This window comes from Humulus lupulus, chromosome 4 (assembly GCF_963169125.1).
Source record: "Humulus lupulus chromosome 4, drHumLupu1.1, whole genome shotgun sequence".
Classification (NCBI taxonomy): domain Eukaryota; kingdom Viridiplantae; phylum Streptophyta; class Magnoliopsida; order Rosales; family Cannabaceae; genus Humulus; species Humulus lupulus.
In genome coordinates, this window is record NC_084796.1 from 4769148 (window position 1) to 4787370 (window position 18223).

Genomic DNA, 18223 nt, shown 5'->3' on the forward strand with positions numbered 1-18223 from the left:
AAAAAATTGGTTTTAAAGGCCTCAAAAATCGTAATTTACTTGGCAATTCACTCATTCCATCTCTGATAGTGATGCATTTATAATACATATCTGAGATGATCAATCCTTAACGTATAATACTGGCGTAAGATCATGGATCCTCAAACTTACCATATGAGAGGATCAACTAATTATTGTAGTACTTATTCTCTTCGGTCAAACATCATATATTACAGAGGTTACCCGATGTAAAACGAATTAATATATTACAGAGGTTAAGTGTAGTGATTGACTTACATGAATCATCTTTGTTGAGTTGAAAATGGAAATGGTGACAAATGTTGGGACTCTTACATGAAGTGGTGGATGATATATAGACACCATATATATACATATACCTACAAATATAGATTTTTATTCTTTAATGTGTAAAAGGTAGTACATACTTTTTTTTTAATGGTAGATGTCATCTAGTAATCAACATTCATTTAGAAACCATAGGAGTTGAGAAACACTAGGAGTAATCGGCCATACAGGGTATTAGTCGGTGTTACACAATACATACGAAGTTAGATAGAGAAGACTTGTTAAAACTGAAACCATAACATTTAATATATACATAGCGGATAGTTTGCATTACACATGCAAGAGCCACTTACACATTGATCAAAAAGCCTTAATCATAGTAGGGGGTACACAAAAGAGAAGAGTTTCCAAAAGTATGATCCAAAAGACCGTATTATAGCAAAGTGACTTGTAAATCCATTAAAACTTGAAAAGATACATATTCAGTGATTCCATTGATAGTAAGTGTAGACCAAACTGAGTACATATAACAAAATAGATATCTATTGATTAGGTGGCTTCTGAGTTTGGACGTATAGTGGGTACATGTTGATATAGCCACTCCGGAGCTCATCGATCGCAGCTGCCATAACTTCCATTTCCTTTCTCCAGGCCATCTCTGTTGCAACCGACTTCTCTTTCAGCTCTAATACCACCATCTTGATGGATTGTAGGTCAGACTTAAGGAGAGTGTTCTGGATGTTGGACGCATTGTATCTCCTCTCCCATTCATTCCGCTCGGTGGCCGGCCTAACGTTGTAATGCACAATTCGATTAATGTATTGCATTTGCTCAAGATGATTGTCATCAAACGACGGGAAGTTAACGATGTTATTCATTGGGAAAGGTGTGGAGTCTATTTTAGAAAGAAAAAGAGGATAGACAAGTATACATGTAGGGTGGTGGAGATTGAATTGAGGTCAACACGATCCCTACACACATATATATACATATAGAAAACACAAGCATGGAGGAGTGGATCAATAAGTGTAAGGCGAGGTCTTCCTGTAAATGGTGGAGTTGTTAATGCACTATCACTTATCAAAAATAGGGTTGCACATTAGTTAAAATTACATAAAGTATGCTAATATTATAAACATAAGGAAGCAATCACGTATTACGTGGAAAGAATTAGAATTTGCGTTTCAGCACGTCATGGTCACTTGAGTTGTGAGTGGTATTACGTGGGAGAACCTTTGGGAGCATAGTACTTGAGAAAAATAAGAATGGAGACGGAATTAACTTCCATTTTGACGTTTTTTTTCTTCATGTATTTTGACTTCCATTTTGACGGAATTACTATTATAATTTCTCTCAAACAAAAATTAAAACATGAGGTGGTCATCATTATATATGATCGGGCACTGAATACTCGAGTGCACCATTACAAAAAAAAAAATGAAGCCAAACAAAATTTGTTGCCTAAATAGCTAATGCCCAAAACATATTGAGTAAATGTGCTATAAGAACTTACCCGAAGAACTCGACACAAAGATGAAGGGATTTACATCAGAAAAGTGGGCACTCGGTCCTTCAAACTCACGATAAACAACATCGCATGTAGAATCAAACACCTCCAAACCATGCCGGAAAAAATTACCAAGCTCAATCGAAATCCCCACTACTCCAAACAAAAAAATCTACCCTGAATTCGTCAGGGAGAAGAATGGACTAAATGGGAGGGAATTTTCCTTCCAAACAGTTATTGTTTGGGTTCAGAGGGACTTTTCCTTTTGAAAGGAGAAGAATGACCTAAACGGGCGAAGACACGAATCAAACAACAAAAAAAAGGTGACCGGTTACTAAGGAGTGACTAAGGGCATAACGGTACTTTGACACCCAATAAACTCAGCAACTAAACCTGACCATCAATTTTCTAAAACAATGAATCCAAAGGCTCAAAATCAACACAAGACTAAGTCCTTCAAAACAAACCGAGGGATGGAAGAATTCCCCCTATATCAAAATATATTTACGTTTTTAATGTTCACAATTTGGGGTAACCCAAAATTGTAAACGGTAACATTTGTTTCCTTATTTTTTTTCACAAGCCTAAATAAAGTCCTACCGATCCTCGATGATGCTTCATTCTACAAAATTAAGTTGTTTGACGATTTTTTATAAGCTAAACATGTTTTAGTTCTTGAGCTTTTGAGTAAATTTGAATTTATTAGTTTTGTTTTGATTTCATAGATATTTGTGTGATTTTATATTGATTTTGTTGTAGTTTGGCATTCTTGAAGAAGGAAAAAGAGAAGCAAGTAAAGCTAAAAAGAACTTGTAAAGAAATGGTATTTTTGAAAGTAAAAGGCCAAAAGAACTATGGTGCTACAGTAGCAATGTTGACATATATGTGCTCCATATGTATCCCATTTCTACCGACAAGGCCATATAGGTCAGGTTTGATGGTAGGAATTGTATGTCACAAATCACCCCATATTGGGATTTTTAAATAAGTATTTATATATATATATATATTCTATATAATAAATAAATGTGTTAATAATAGAAATTATTGGTTTTAACAGTGTGTTAGGTTAATTTTATATAATATTCTAAATATTTAACAGGATATATCTTTAAAACTAACTTAAAAATAGATATTTGTCAATTATATTAATATAAATTTAAATATTATAAAATATCATTATTATAATAATATTTAATATAAGATTACATATATAATAATTATATTAGTATAAATTCAAATACAAATTCAAATATTAAAAAATATTATTATTCTAATAATATATAATACAAGACTAGATATTTAATAAGTATATTAATATAAATTTAAATTTAAATATTATAAAATATTATTATGATAATAATATATAATTCTATTTTTTTTACTAATTATATTAATATGATTTTAAATATTATAAAGTTTTATTATTATTATAATAATATTTAATACAAAATTAGATATTTAATACTTATATCAATATAAATTTAAATATTATAATAATAATATATAATACATAATCTTCATTTTTATTAAAAAAATTATCAATAATATTTAAAAAAGTTATCATATTATATATATATATATTTAAAAAAAAAAACATAAACAGTGTTTTTGTTTAATTTTTTATTTAGTATGTTTATGCTATTTTATTATATACTATATTATTTATTTATTTGAAATATTTATATGAAAATAAGTTATATATATAAAACTAAGCAAATATGTACATATTTCTTGTATTTAGTATATATATCTTTTTTATATGATAAGTGTGTAGATAACAGAAATTTTTAGTTTTAAAAGTTTTTTATTTTTTTAATGTTAACTCTAACAGAATATTATTATATTTAACGATAGTTTGTAGACACTTAAACTTAAATATAATAAAAAAAATTAAAATATGATATTTTTTTTAGATATTTTACAATGATACTTATTTAAAAATAATCCACTACGTTCTTCTTCATCCCTAGCCACCAATACAGAGTCTTCAATTCTTGGTACATCTTCGTCGTACCCAAATGTAGAGAATAAGGAGTGGTATGAGACTTATCCAAAATCTCTCTCGCCTAATACTAGAATCCGTCGGAACACAAATCTGATATTTATATCTCAGTAGATCAATCTCAGAAATAGAAAAGTCTCTAGCCACTCCGGCTAAGACATCCTCCTTGTATTTATAGTAACCATCCATGATTAATAACAATTGAAAACTCTTCCATTTGTATATAAATATATTAAATAAGTTAATTAGTCCAACAACTTATTATATCCTGTATCAACCTTTCCAAATTAGAATAAGATGGCCCACCTTCATTTACACTCCTTTTGGCTAACCTAGCCATCTCGGCCGTTGATTCAGCAAACTCTCTCCTCCTCTCCACCATCAGATCATTCACCATTTTTTCCACAACTTTTCTGTCACAAACATCCTTCATATCTAGCCCAAGATTCCACACTTGACTCACGAATCTACTATTGATTTGTTGGTCACCAAAATAAGGCCAGCATATCATTGGTACACCAGCTCCTATACTCTCCAAGGTCGAGTTCCACCCGCTGTGGGTCAGAAACCCGCCCACGGCAGAGTGAGCTAGCACTTGTTCTTGTGGGGCATAACCAACCATGCACCCTCTTTCTCTTGTAGCCTCCTCTAGATCCGCAGGGACAGAATTTTCGCCATCTTCTCCCAATACCATGTCCGGCGGCATCACCCAAAGAAAGCGTTGCTTGCTGTTCACCAAACCGTACCAAAACTCGAGTAGCTCGGCCTTGGACACGACAGTGATGCTACCAAAACTGACGTAGATAACAGAGTGTGGAGGCTGAGAATCAAGCCAAGTGAGGCAGCTTCGGTCCTCATCGTAAAGGTTGTTGGAGGATTGGTCTGATGACCATTTTGAGTTCTGGGCTAGCCTCACATTTAGGTGGGTATGAAGGGGCCCAATGGTGTAGATATTGGGGCAGAACTCAGTTATACGACGGACTATTGGACCTTCGAGGTCCTCAAATGTGTTAAGTATAAGTGCTCGAGCTCGGTGGCTTTGGTATGTCACTTCATGAACCATATGAAGAGTTTGGTCTGTTGTGACGTCTGTCACTCGGCACATACTAGGCAAATCTCGAGCCCGTAGAAAACTTTCCATTCCCGGCACACTTGATATAAGCTTGTCCATATCTGCATTTCGATGTAACTAATTAGTGATCTCTTGATCTTGTAAATTGTGATCATAAATGAAGTGATTATATGCATCATATCAAATTAACAAAGCAGATAATTTTACAAATTTAAGATGTTAATATAGAACAAATACACAATTGAAAAACTTCTCTACTCTTGACAAATCCTGAATGACTCATCAATCAGTCAACAACATTATTTGTATATAATGATAAAGGGTAATAATCAGAGGTCAACATGCCATAAAAGGAAAAAATAAACACTTACTTGTAATTGGAATTTCGCCGGACTCAAGAAGGCGTGGAAAGAAAAAGTATGACCAGAAGTAACAAGCAGAGGAGCACCGAAAATGAACAGTGGGAATTCCAAGCTCCTCACCAACATCTATAGTAAACTCACCGAAGAGCCCATCTGATATCATATAAGTGACCGAAGGACTATCACCCGACCCAAGTTGGCCCGAGACTAGCATCTCTTTCAAAACTGGCTTGGCTTTTTGGTGCAATGAGTGGACGATATCCCAAACCAGTTTACCTTTTCGAGGGTGGTCCTCGTCGAGGCCATCCGAGATGGTCCTAAAAATAAAGCCTGTGTACTTGGAATACCGAGTTTCAATATCGGTGTACTTGATGAGACGATTGTGGATGTGATCGGTGTTGAGGAAGGTGATGTGGATGCCTGACATGGCAAGAAGCTCGGCCAACTTCAGCATTGGGTTGACATGTCCTTGAGCCGGCATAGGAAAGATCAGAACTCGTGGAACTGTTTGTGGCCTTTGATTCTCCATGATTGTAAAGATATTTTCTGTTACAATGTAGTGGAACTAGTCATGATAGTAAAAAGTACTTGTATGGTCAATTCAGTGCTCTTTTGAACTTTCTCAATCCACAATTTATTACAAAAACTGAAGATAAATATGTGCATATTAATCTGGTTACAGCAATAATGAAACAAATCAAAATAGATAAATTTTGTTTCTCCAATATCCTCGATATGAGATTAAAAACACAATCCATATAATTATGATTTTACCAAAAAGAACAAACAGAAATCCAGAAACATTCTAAATAAGACTCAAATATCAAATCAAAATTATCAAAAACCATGTATATTTATATAAGCAAATCAGATTATCACCATCAATCTTATTAAGAAAATTTGAAACAAATTACTATACTATTTCTGATATGCAGTATGCTTCTTCTTCTTGTACTGCTACTTTTTTTTTCTTTTCTTTTCTTTCTGTTTTTTTATTTTGTAACCCAAAAAAACTTCCAATGTTGTGCTCCTCATAATCCATAAAATGCTAGAGATTTGTGAGAATTTGATACTTGAAAAAGACATTTTTATATAATGTAGTGAATAAACCAGTAACCAACTTAATTTGGTCAAACATGTTGAAAGATTAGGAGACAGATTACCAAAACTAATTGACAAGCCAAAATAACCACTTTGACTACTCAATATGACTTTTTAATAAACTTAAACCCTCTTTTCTAATTAACAAGCCAAACTCAAACACACACTAACTAACATAGCAGACTACACAACAAAGACCACAACTGAAAAAGAAGAACGATTTTGACCTGTGTTGGTAGGAAGTAGAGAGAATCAATCCACTGTAGCTAGCGACCAGGAAAGACAGAATGGAAGCTTTACAATGAAGCTGTAGTTATCAGAAGCCTTTGTGTCAATTTCTGGCACTGAAGAAGATGAAGCAGGTATAAGTAAGCGGCTTTATTAGTGTTTTAGAGTCGAAAATCCAATACTTAGGGTACTTTTTTAACTCAACTCAACTCAACTCAGCTCAGCTCAGCTCAAAGTGATCGGATAATGATGTGGGGTCACACTTGTACTATTCTTGTCTTGGGCTGAATTGTTGAAACGTCACTCTACCACATAAGGCCTAGCCAGACCCATTTCAATATATATATAAGTACTATTGATATTATTATTTGTGTTTAATAATATATGTACTATAACAATTTCGTTATTGTCCTAGTAAAGTATGATAGCAATAAAAGTAAATTAAAATATTTACTTATGTAGTACAATTTTTCATTATTATTATTTTGTTGTATTTTTATTGATTTAAAGTTTGAATAAATAGCTTATTTGCTCCTGGACTATTACCACTGTATGATCGTGCCCCTCGAATGATTTGCGATGTTAAAAATTCTCCCCGAACTATGCACGTTACTGAAATATGGAACTTCTGTTAGATTTCATCCTAGGTGGCTAACAGATTGATGGTGTAGCATTTTGTTTCTTGATATGGCAGTGTCATGTGTAGAATAATTAGAAATTTTGCCCCCCGAACTGACCACTACCAAATTGTGTCATTTTTATTAAGACTAATTTATTTAAAAAAATTTGATAATTAAATCCTTAAAAATTAAAAAAAATATATTTTAAAAGATTAAGAAAATAATCAATACTAAAAGTTTCAAATTAATTAAATAAAATTCAAATACTCAAAAAATAAAAATCTAATTAATAGCAAATATTTTTTTTAACTTTTTCTTTTCTTTTACAATATATATGTTAATATAAAAATTAAAAAATAAATCCTAAAACAAAAAAATTTCTCCTTTATCCTCCTCTTAAATTAAAATTTGTATTTAGTTATTTAAGTCTTTTGTCCACCTCTTTAATTAAAAGTTTTTTATTTGTTTTAATATTTATTTTAAATGTTCATTTTAAAATAGTTTTAATTAATATTGTTTAAGAAAAAGTAAAAAATAGTTATTTGTTGATAATTAAAATTTTTTATTTATTAAGGAATTAATTATTATTTTTAAGAAAAAACATATATTTTTTTATAAAAGGGGTATAATTTAGTAATGGTCAAAGTTCGGAGGGCAAAATTGATAATTATTCTACACATGGCACTGCCACATCAACAAACAATATGCTACGTCATCAATCAGTTAGCTATATAGTACGAAATCTAACAGAAGTCCCATATTTTAGTAACGTGCATAGTTCGGGGGGAAAAATGCTATTTATTCTTAAAGTTTATTAGTTTGTTATACATTTAATTGTTTTGTTAAACACTTTTTAGTCATGAAATTTATTATGAATATTTATTAATTATAATGATTAATTGTTAAATTATTTAGCAATATATATAAACCGTCTACATCGTAACACACCACGGTGCAGTTTATGTGATTTGAGATCTATACGGTGCGGGTTGTCGCAGTGTAGTCCAAAAAAATTGGAGAAAAATCGCACCACTTGTACTGCCAACACCCCTAATATTCATATCATATATATCAGATAAATCATATAAACATATTATACATATATACGTTATAAACTCCTTAATATCATAATTCATTTATACATATATTTTATATTAGGAAAAAACTATAGCTTATTCACATGATACTCATAATCCCTTATATAAATCAATAAAAGTAAAGTAATTATATAACATGTTCTTGCTATTGGGTTATTAAAACTTAAGGAAATTAAGTGCAGTAGAGAGAAAAGAACTAATAATTAATACATATTTGACTGGTAGATGATGGTGTACGAAAGAAGCCTTTGTTGTTTTGAGATTTCTATAATATATATATAGAGAATTGTCTTGGGGAACCAGTGGTGTCCACCACCGCAAGGAGGTGATGTATCGCTATTGGGGTAATTTAATATCGGATCCCACATATTTGAATTTAATAAGTATTATGAGATATCGCTAATCAATTATAAAGTATCATTTTGTGTAGTGTTTCACACTTTAAGGTGCCAAATAACAACACTCTAAATATAACAATCACATAAAACAAATTAAGCATATTACAATAAAAGGAAATTTGAACAAGACAAGAAAACAAACTTTATAATATTAAAACTAATGATTCTCATGTTAAACAATTATATATCTATTTCAAAACATATATACGTTTTCAATGTTCACAATTTGGGGTAACCCAAACTTGTAAACGGTAACATTTGTTTCCTTATTTTTTTTTCACAAGCCTAAATAAAGTCCTACCGATCCTCGATGATGTTTTATTCTACAAAATTAAGTTATTTGACGAATTTTTATAAGCTAAACATGTTTTAGCTCTTAAGTTTTTAAGTAAATTTGAATTTATTAGTTTTATTTTGATTTCATAGATATTTGTGTGATTTTATATTGATTTAGATTGTTATTGTTGCATTTAAATTATTTATGATTTGAATTTTTTATTTTTTAAGAATGTTGTTGTAGTTTGGCATTCTTGAAGAAGGAAAAGAGAAGCAAGTAAAGCTAAAAAGAACTTGTAAAGACGTGATATTTTTTAAAGTAAAAGGCCGAAAGAACTATGGTGCTACAGTAGCAATGATGACATATATGTGATCCATATGTATTGTATGTCACAAATCACCCTATATTGGGATTTTTACATAAGTATATAAATATACTAAGAAAGTTTGAAAAAGGAAAAGCTAGAAATCATATCATATTTTGAATCATAAATCACAATCACAACGATCCTTTATATATATATATATATATATATATATATATATATATATGAATAGGTATATATAAATATATAACAATTCTTTTATAAGGACTTTACTTTAAGCTATACCGGTAGGGTTTTCAGCGTTTCTCGACTCGTGAATTGTTTTCGGCGCGATTTTTTTTATGACCATGTATATTGTAGCTATTTAGAGCATCCTGCAAATTTTTAGAAAATTCTGAATAATTTACAGTACCGAAAATTAGGGTCAAACATGTTTTCCACGCGCATAAAAAAAATTAGTCACGAGTGCAACATGTTTGAACTTAGTTTTCGGTACTGTAAACTATTCGGAATTTTCTGAAAATTTGCAAGATGCTCTAAATAGCTATAATATACGTGGTCATAAAAAAAATCGCGTCGAAAACTATTAATGGGTTGAGAACACTGAGTTTTCCCAAATTTCACTCAATTTTCCTCTCAAGCAAAACTTCTCTCAATCATCTTCATCAAGCACTCAAGGGGCCGACTATTGCTGTGATTCACCACCACTATCATCATCATCTTCAAGTTTTCAAGGTACTTTGCTGAGTTTTTATGTGCTTAAAGATATATTGAGGAATTTGAGAACTTAGATTTTGTGTTGGGCATTGGACGAAATTTTAGAATCTATTGCAAGATTGGCTTGTGTGTACTGTTGTTATTATCTTGGGAGAATATTCTACACAGTTGGGAAAGATTGTGGGGTTCGTTGAGTATTGTTTGCCACTTTTTCACGATTGCACACTAGGTGTTTGATAAAAGTACTCAGTGAACTGTTTTGGAATATTTTGGACATTCTTGTGTGTTTCTGAGTTGAATTGGGGTTATTAGTGTGTTCAGAGACTATTCCTTGTGTTCTTGAGATTCAACTACTCCATGGCTCCAAAGAAAGCAAAGACCATGTCCACCGTCCAACGAGCCAATGTAACCATTCCTCATACATTTGTTAACCCCACTGCTCAAAATAAATTCGAGGAATGGATAGTTAAAAATAAAACAGTGATTGTGGAGTCTCACTTTAGGCCGAGTGAATTGGATGGAATACTCCCACAGATGATTATAAATAGAAATTGGCAGCAATTGTGTGAGCCAAAACTTTTGGCTAATATCAGTTTGGTAAGGGAGTTTTATGCCAACGCTTTTGTCGAGCGGGATGATCACACAGTGTTAGTTCGGGGTAAAAAGGTTTGTTATTCTCCACAAATAATCAACAGGTTCTACGGCCTAAATGATCCATGGGATGACGATTATCGCGCAGGGGCCGCAGAAAAGGACTATGATTTGCTTTTAAAGGAGATGACGAAGCCCGGTTCTACTTACAAAATGGGGAGTGACATGGTTACTCCAAGATCAATCAGGGCTACATGTTTGAGTCCGTATGGGAGGTTGTGGAACAGGTTCGTCATCAGTACTCTCATGCCTTCCACTCAACAAATGGAAGTGACTACTGAACGTCTCTACTTGCTCTATTGTATTTGTTCGGGCAAGTCGATCAATGTTGGGCGGCTCATTGCAGAGAGTATCAGTTACATTGCGCGAGGGGCCACTTCTGGTGGTCATGGACATGCTTCATTAATTACCTGTCTATGTAAGGATCAAGGCGTGCCAATGAACATTAATGAAGTTTGTGAACAGTCTCCAATAATTAGTCATCAATCCGTGTTGCATCAAGATGAGAATTATGGGGGTGTTCCTCGACCCACTGGTTTGGGATACGAGCCTGTTGATCCGAGTCTGCTGTCCTTGCCACCGACCGATGAGCAACCTGAGTCCACTAGGCCGAAGAGAAAGGGGCGAAAACCATCCACTTCTAGAGCTACTGAAAGCTCTAGTTCTCGGCAGTATAGCACCATGCAACAAGACATTGAAGAGTTGAAGAGACAACAACAGCTGTTGTTGCATGGTCAGGCGGATATTCGAGATCGTCAATTTCACATGACAAATTACATGGCTGATTTTTGTGGGGCATTTGCGCGCTATACAGGATTCAATGATTTTCCACAATGTCCTCCAGAATTGCGCCAGCCATATCAGCCGCCTCCAGATTCTGACGATGAAGAGTAACTGTTCGGTTGTCAGGTTTTTTTTTTAGTTTATTTTTTTTTTTTTTTTTTCTTTTAGTTCAGGACCTTTGGATTTTGTGAAACAGTGAGGGCACTGTTTATTTTAAGTTTGGGGGACTATTTACTTTTGATTTTTTTTTATTTCTATTTTAATGTTGGATGACTGTACGAAACTATTATTAACTAAGACAGGTGGGCTTCAATGATGAATTGTGCTAATTCTTTGATGTTGTAAAGCCCTGGTTACCCCAGAACAGTTACGGTGAACAATGAACCGAAAATTTGACCCGCTACCCGAGTCATTTGGTTAAAAACGTGATCTAAAGGTTATTAGCAGGTTAAGGTGAAAACCCAATAAAAGAAAGGATACATTTCATTAAGGAAATAAACTGCTCATGAGCATTTCAAAACATTTACAAGTTGTTCTTAATACAAAAGGGTTGTTACTGTTTCAAATTTACAAACCCCGCCGGCCTAAGCGGCAAAAATAGGATAAACCCCTAGTCCCTCTGAGAACTCCTTGACCGTGGTGGTCAGGCGGCCCGATATGTACACAAAATCACCCAAGCTTTCTACTCAGGGTTGGTGAAGCTTCTCTTTCCCTTTACCTGCACCACATAGTACCCATGAGCCAAGGCCCAGCAAGAAAACATAATAAAGCATGATATAATATCAACAACGATCATAATAAACATTCAGGACTATCAGTCCAAACAAATAGGTGACCATAGCCAAAAGTCACAATAAGGAGCACTGCTCCCTTTAGCCATGTGACGATAGGGTCACCAGGGCTTAAGTGATAATTGATTCGTTAATAAGTTTGATTAGGATAGGTGCATGGTGATTGGTCACCAACATAACCTTCCTCCCGACTCTAGAGTCGTAACTATGGACAGCGTCCCCTAGCCTTGTGACAAACAGTCACCGGGGTCATATCCCTTGGCTATAAACATCTGGTCTTAGACCAGGCAAGCGCTTATAAGTTCTTCGACCTTAGGGTCGGTCCCGCATTAATGCCATGGAGCTATTCAATGCGTGATCATCGACTTTAGAGTCGGTCCCTGACTAGTCAGTACCATAAACAGATAATCAGCATTCACTAGCATTTAATATGCAATCCAAGTCCACATATATCAACCAACATGTTTTAATAGCAAACCATGCATGTCATATACATATACAGGGTGCAACTGTATCCATACACTGTTTTCTTACCTCTGGTTCAAGTGAGAATTATTATATGAACGACCCCTGAGAACGATCAACCTTAAATTCCTCGACGGTCACCTGGTCATAACCAAGTTATAGGATTCATCAATAAAAATGATAACTGAGGGTTCCCAAACCAAATCCCAGCCCCCGAGACATCAAATACTACCCAACCGGGTACTAGGTCCAATCCTGAGGCCTAAGGTTTGAATCCCCAAGCTAAAAACCACATTTTGGCAAAAAATGACCTTTAGGGTCGCGGCCGTACCCTGCTACTGCGCCGCGGCGCGCCCCTCAAACAGAGAGGGCTCTCCCCCTGCCAGACGCAAGGGCCGCGGCGCACCCCTGCAGCGCCGCGGCGCCCAGCCCAGACCAGCAGTACGCCTTCAAACAAACCCAGATTTTCCCCTGCTTTCTTTCCTCTCAAACCAGTCCCTCAAACATCTCTAAACCTCCTCCAAACATATAATTAAACCCCCAAATAACACCATTAGCTCACCCTCATCAAATCCCAACTAAATCAACATAAAAACTCCCTTTGATTCTCACTTCCCACATCAAATTCAAGAACTAAAAACCAAAAGAGAAAACAAAGCATACATGGAAATTAGTGGCTAAAAGCTTACCTCAAGTTCAGGTTATGGTGCTCTTCAATAGTGGAACACTCTCCCAAAGTATCAAGGCTTAGCTCCCAAGCTCAAATCCTCAACAAGTTCACAAAATCTCACAAGGAAGATGAGGAAGAAGAAGGTACGGGAAGAAGAAGATGATGACCTCTGTTTTTTATCTATTTCAACAAGTTTCCTAAGTCATATATATCCACATCTAAATGACCAAAATGCTCTTAAGTCATCAAAAGCTTCTCAAACTATTCTAAGGGTAAAATTGGTACGTTTCGCTTAACCCGTTAATCATAATTAACGCTTCTCAATTCCCGCTAATCTCGAAACTCTCAAACTCCAATAATTCATATCTCGTTACCCTATTATTCCCAGTAACGCCCTAATCATAAAAAATCACCCCGAGACTCACCTCGAGCCCCGAGCTTAAGCTTGTTATGACCAGACCGATAAATCATATTTTAGAGATCGTCTCATGCCGAAATACTCGAACCAATCCACATTATAATGTGGTCTCACAATGTATCATTGACATGCAAACAAGTATACAATTATGCCATCAACGGGCCAAATTACCAAAACACCGCTGTAAACAAATGTGGACCCACATGCATGCATTTAACATTATATTATCATATAATTCTCATAAACATGCATAAATACATTTAATAGCATAATTAAACAGTTATGGCCCTCCCGGCCTACTAATCCGTCCATTAAACCATATTAGGGAAACCAGGGCATTACAGATGTTGTTAAACTGATGCTTTGGACATGTAGACTGTGTGCTTAACCTGTTGATAATTGATCGGAGTATTGTCATTTGTGTGTTATATGTGTTTTATTTAATTTATGCTTTACATTATATAAGTTTATAAGTATTGTGGGAATTGGTATGTATGGTGGATGTTGGAATAAGCTAGAACTTGCTCAGTTAATTTGTTGAGACGAAATGCTAAATGAAGTATTGAGTAGAGATGATTTAGGCAATTTTCTTTGGTAAACGTTTGAGCCTTTCCAGCAAGGAGGCTAGAGAACTGCAAATACATACTTCATTTAACAACTGCCGTACAAAACATAATTTTACAAGTATCAACATTCATTCATACCACAAACCCATCAAAATTCACCATAAGCTTGCTCAATTAACTTGTCTCCACTAATATAAAATCTGTATCAAGTAGATCAAAAGGACTTTGATAGACTCATAACATTAGGCTTAGGTAAAGGTAGATAAATAGTCATTTAGGCTCGAAATTACCATAAGCATATAAACCTTGAAACCAGCCTACTTTCTCTTCACCACACCAAAAATCACCCTTTTCTACAATTAAAGAGAGAGAGATTACATACTTTCATCATTTTCTTTTTGTATCATTTTTTTTTTCTAGACTTATCACTTTTTTTTTCTCAAATCACACTCCCCCAAACTTAATATTTTCTATATATATATAATCAAGGTGTGACAAAGTGATTTTTTTTTCTTTCTATTTTCTCAAAGACTTCTCTCTCTTCTTTTTGTACAATCATACTACATTCAAATCATACCAATACCTCACTATTTTCCATTTACTTTCCCACAAATTATATGCTTATGATAACAAAGGAAAATGAAAAATAATGAAGTTAGGAAATTTAAGCTCAATAGTATAATCAAGAACAAAAACCAAAGCTTTAGGCTCAAAAAGGGTAACTAAGGATAAATTTTTATGGGTTAGCTGGAAAGGCTCAAACGTTTACCAAAGAAAATTGCCTAAATCATCTCTACTCAATACTTCATTTAGCATTTCGTCTCAACAAATTAACTGAGCAAGTTCTAGCTTATTCCAACATCCACCATACATACCAATTCCCACAATACTTATAAACTTATATAATGTAAAACATAAATTAAATAAAACACATATAACACACAAATGACAATACTCCGATCAATTATCAACTGGTTAAGCACACAGTCTACATGTCCAAAGCATCAGTTTAACAACATCAAAGAATTAGCACAATTCATCATTGAAGCCCACCTGTCTTAGTTAATAATAATTTCGTACAGTCATCCAACATTAAAATAGAAATAAAAAAAAAATCAAAAGAAAAGTAAATAGTCCCCCAAACTTAAAATAAACAGTGCCCTCACTGTTTCACAAAATCCAAAGGACTTGAACTAAAAGAAAAAAAAAATGAAATAAAATAAACTAAAAAAAAAACCTGTCAACCGAACAATTACTCTTCATCGTCAGAATCTGGAGGCGGCTGATATGGCTGGCGCAATTCTGGAGGACATTGTGGAAAATCATTGAATCCTGTATAGCGCGCAAATGCCCCACAAAAATCAGCCATGTAATTCGTCATGTGGAATTGACGATCTCGAATATCCGCCTGACCATGCAACAACAGCTGTTGTTGTCTCTTCAACTCTTCAATGTCTTGTTGCATGGTGCTATACTGCCGAGAACTAGAGCCTTCAGTAGCTCTAGAAGTGGATGGTTTTCGCCCCTTTCTCTTCGGCCTAGTGGACTCAGGTTGCTCATCGGCGGTGGCAAGGACAGCAGACTCGGATCAACAGGCTCGTATCCCAAACCAGTGGGTCGAGGAACACCCCCATAATTCTCATCTTGATGCAACACGGATTGATGACTAATTATTGGAGACTGTTCACAAACTTCATTAATGTTCATTGGCACGCCTTGATCCTTACATAGACTGGTAATTAATGAAGCATGTCCATGACCACCAGATGTGGCCCCTCGCGCAATGTAACTGATACTCTCTGCAATGAGCCGCCCAACATTGATCGACTTGCCCGAACAAATACAATAGAGCAAGTAGAGACGTTCAGTAGTCACTTCCATTTGTTGAGTGGAAGGCATGAGAGTACTGATGACGAACCTGTTCCACAACCTCCCATACAGACTCAAACATATAGCCCTGATTGATCTTGGAGTAACCATGTCACTCCCCATTTTGTAAGTAGAACCGGGCTTCGTCATCTCCTTTAAAAGCAAATCATAGTCCTTTTCTGCGGCCCCTGCGCGATAATCGTCATCCCATGGATCATTTAGGCCGTAGAACCTGTTGATTACTTGTGGAGAATAACAAACCTTTTTACCCCGAACTAACACTGTGTGATCATCCCGCTCGACAAAAGCGTTGGCATAAAACTCCCTTACCAAACTGATATTAGCCAAAAGTTTTGGCTCACACAATTGCTGCCAATTTCTATTTATAATCATCTGTGGGAGTATGCCATCCAATTCACTCGGCCTAAAGTGAGACTCCACAATCACTGTTTTATTTTTAACTATCCATTCCTCGAATTTATTTTGAGCAGTGGGGTTAACAAATGTATGAGGAATGGTTACATTGGCTCGTTGGACGGTGGACATGGTCTTTGCTTTCTTTGGAGCCATGGAGTAGTTGAATCTCAAGAACATAAGGAATAGTCTCTGAACACACTAATAACCTCAAACCAACTCAGAAACACACAAGAATAGTCTTTGGAGCCTCATTCACTGATGTCGATATATCGCCTACCAATGGCGATATATCGGCATCAGTGAATGAGGCGGCGACATATCGGCGGTGCAAGAGGCGAAATATCGCCGTGGAAGTCAGAGACGTCGTTTTGGTAAACAGCCTAAGGCGATATATCGCCTCATATATGCGATATATCGGCTAGAGCAAATTGGGATGCGCTATATCAGGGGTGGTGGAGGCGAAATATCGGCACGCAAGTCAGAGAGGCCGTTTTGTATACAGCATGTGGCGATATATCGCCACTTATAGGCGATATATCGCCTGGTGGAATTTTTTGAAAAAAAAAATGGCACGTGGGGAGCACATGACCCATTTATATCAGTTTATATCAGTCATAAACCCCACATTCGACCCCATCTTCCAGAACCGAAACCCTCTTTCAAATCCTTCCCAAATTTCACTCAATTTTCCTCTCAAGCAAAACTTCTCTCAATCATCTTCATCAAGCACTCAAGGGGCCGACTATTGCTGTGATTCACCACCACTATCATCATCATCTTCAAGTTTTCAAGGTACTTTGCTGAGTTTTTATGTGCTTAAAGATATATTGAGGAATTTGAGAACTTAGATTTTGTGTTGGGCATTGGACGAAATTTTAGAATCTATTGCAAGATTGGCTTGTGTGTACTGTTGTTATTATCTTGGGAGAATATTCTACACAGTTGGGAAAGATTGTGGGGTTCGTTGAGTATTGTTTGCCACTTTTTCACGATTGCACACTAGGTGTTTGATAAAAGTACTCAGTGAACTGTTTTGGAATATTTTGGACATTCTTGTGTGTTTCTGAGTTGAATTGGGGTTATTAGTGTGTTCAGAGACTATTCTTTGTGTTCTTGAGATTCAACTACTCCATGGCTCCAAAGAAAGCAAAGACCATGTCCACCGTCCAACGAGCCAATGTAACCATTCCTCATACATTTGTTAACCCCACTGCTCAAAATAAATTCGAGGAATGGATAGTTAAAAATAAAACAGTGATTGTGGAGTCTCACTTTAGGCCGAGTGAATTGGATGGCATACTCCCACAGATGATTATAAATAGAAATTGGCGGCAATTGTGTGAGCCAAAACTTTTGGCTAATATCAGTTTGGTAAGGGAGTTTTATGCCAACGCTTTTGTCGAACGGGATGATCACACAGTGTTAGTTCGGGGTAAAAAGGTTTGCTATTCTCCACAAGTAATCAACAGGTTCTACGGCCTAAATGATCCATGGGATGACGATTATCGCGCAGGGGCCGCAGAAAAGGACTATGATTTGCTTTTAAAGGAGATGACGAAGCCCGGCTCTACTTACAAAATGGGGAGTGACATGGTTACT

General features: G+C 35.3%; 1 protein-coding gene across 1 annotated transcript; it reads right to left on the reverse strand.

The window, feature by feature from the left end:
- Positions 1-3998: 3998 nt before the first annotated feature.
- On the reverse strand, positions 3999-6728 carry LOC133829738 (7-deoxyloganetic acid glucosyltransferase-like). The gene is made up of 3 exons (XM_062259511.1): positions 6560-6728; positions 5241-5777; positions 3999-4970 (listed from the first exon to the last, which is right to left on the reverse strand). Exons 2-3 carry the CDS (start codon positions 5758-5760, stop codon positions 4039-4041), a joined length of 1452 nt encoding a protein of 483 aa, XP_062115495.1. The 5' UTR covers positions 5761-5777; positions 6560-6728; the 3' UTR covers positions 3999-4038.
- Positions 6729-18223: the final 11495 nt, after the last annotated feature.

Coding starts and splice junctions, on each gene's coding strand:
- LOC133829738 (XM_062259511.1), bottom strand. CDS start 5,760: ATGGAGAATCAAAGGCCACAAACAGTTCCACGAGTTCTGATCTTTCCT. Junction 4,971..5,240: donor CGGCGAAATTCCAATTACAA/GTAAGTGTTTAT, acceptor ATCGAAATGCAG/ATATGGACAAGCTTATATCA.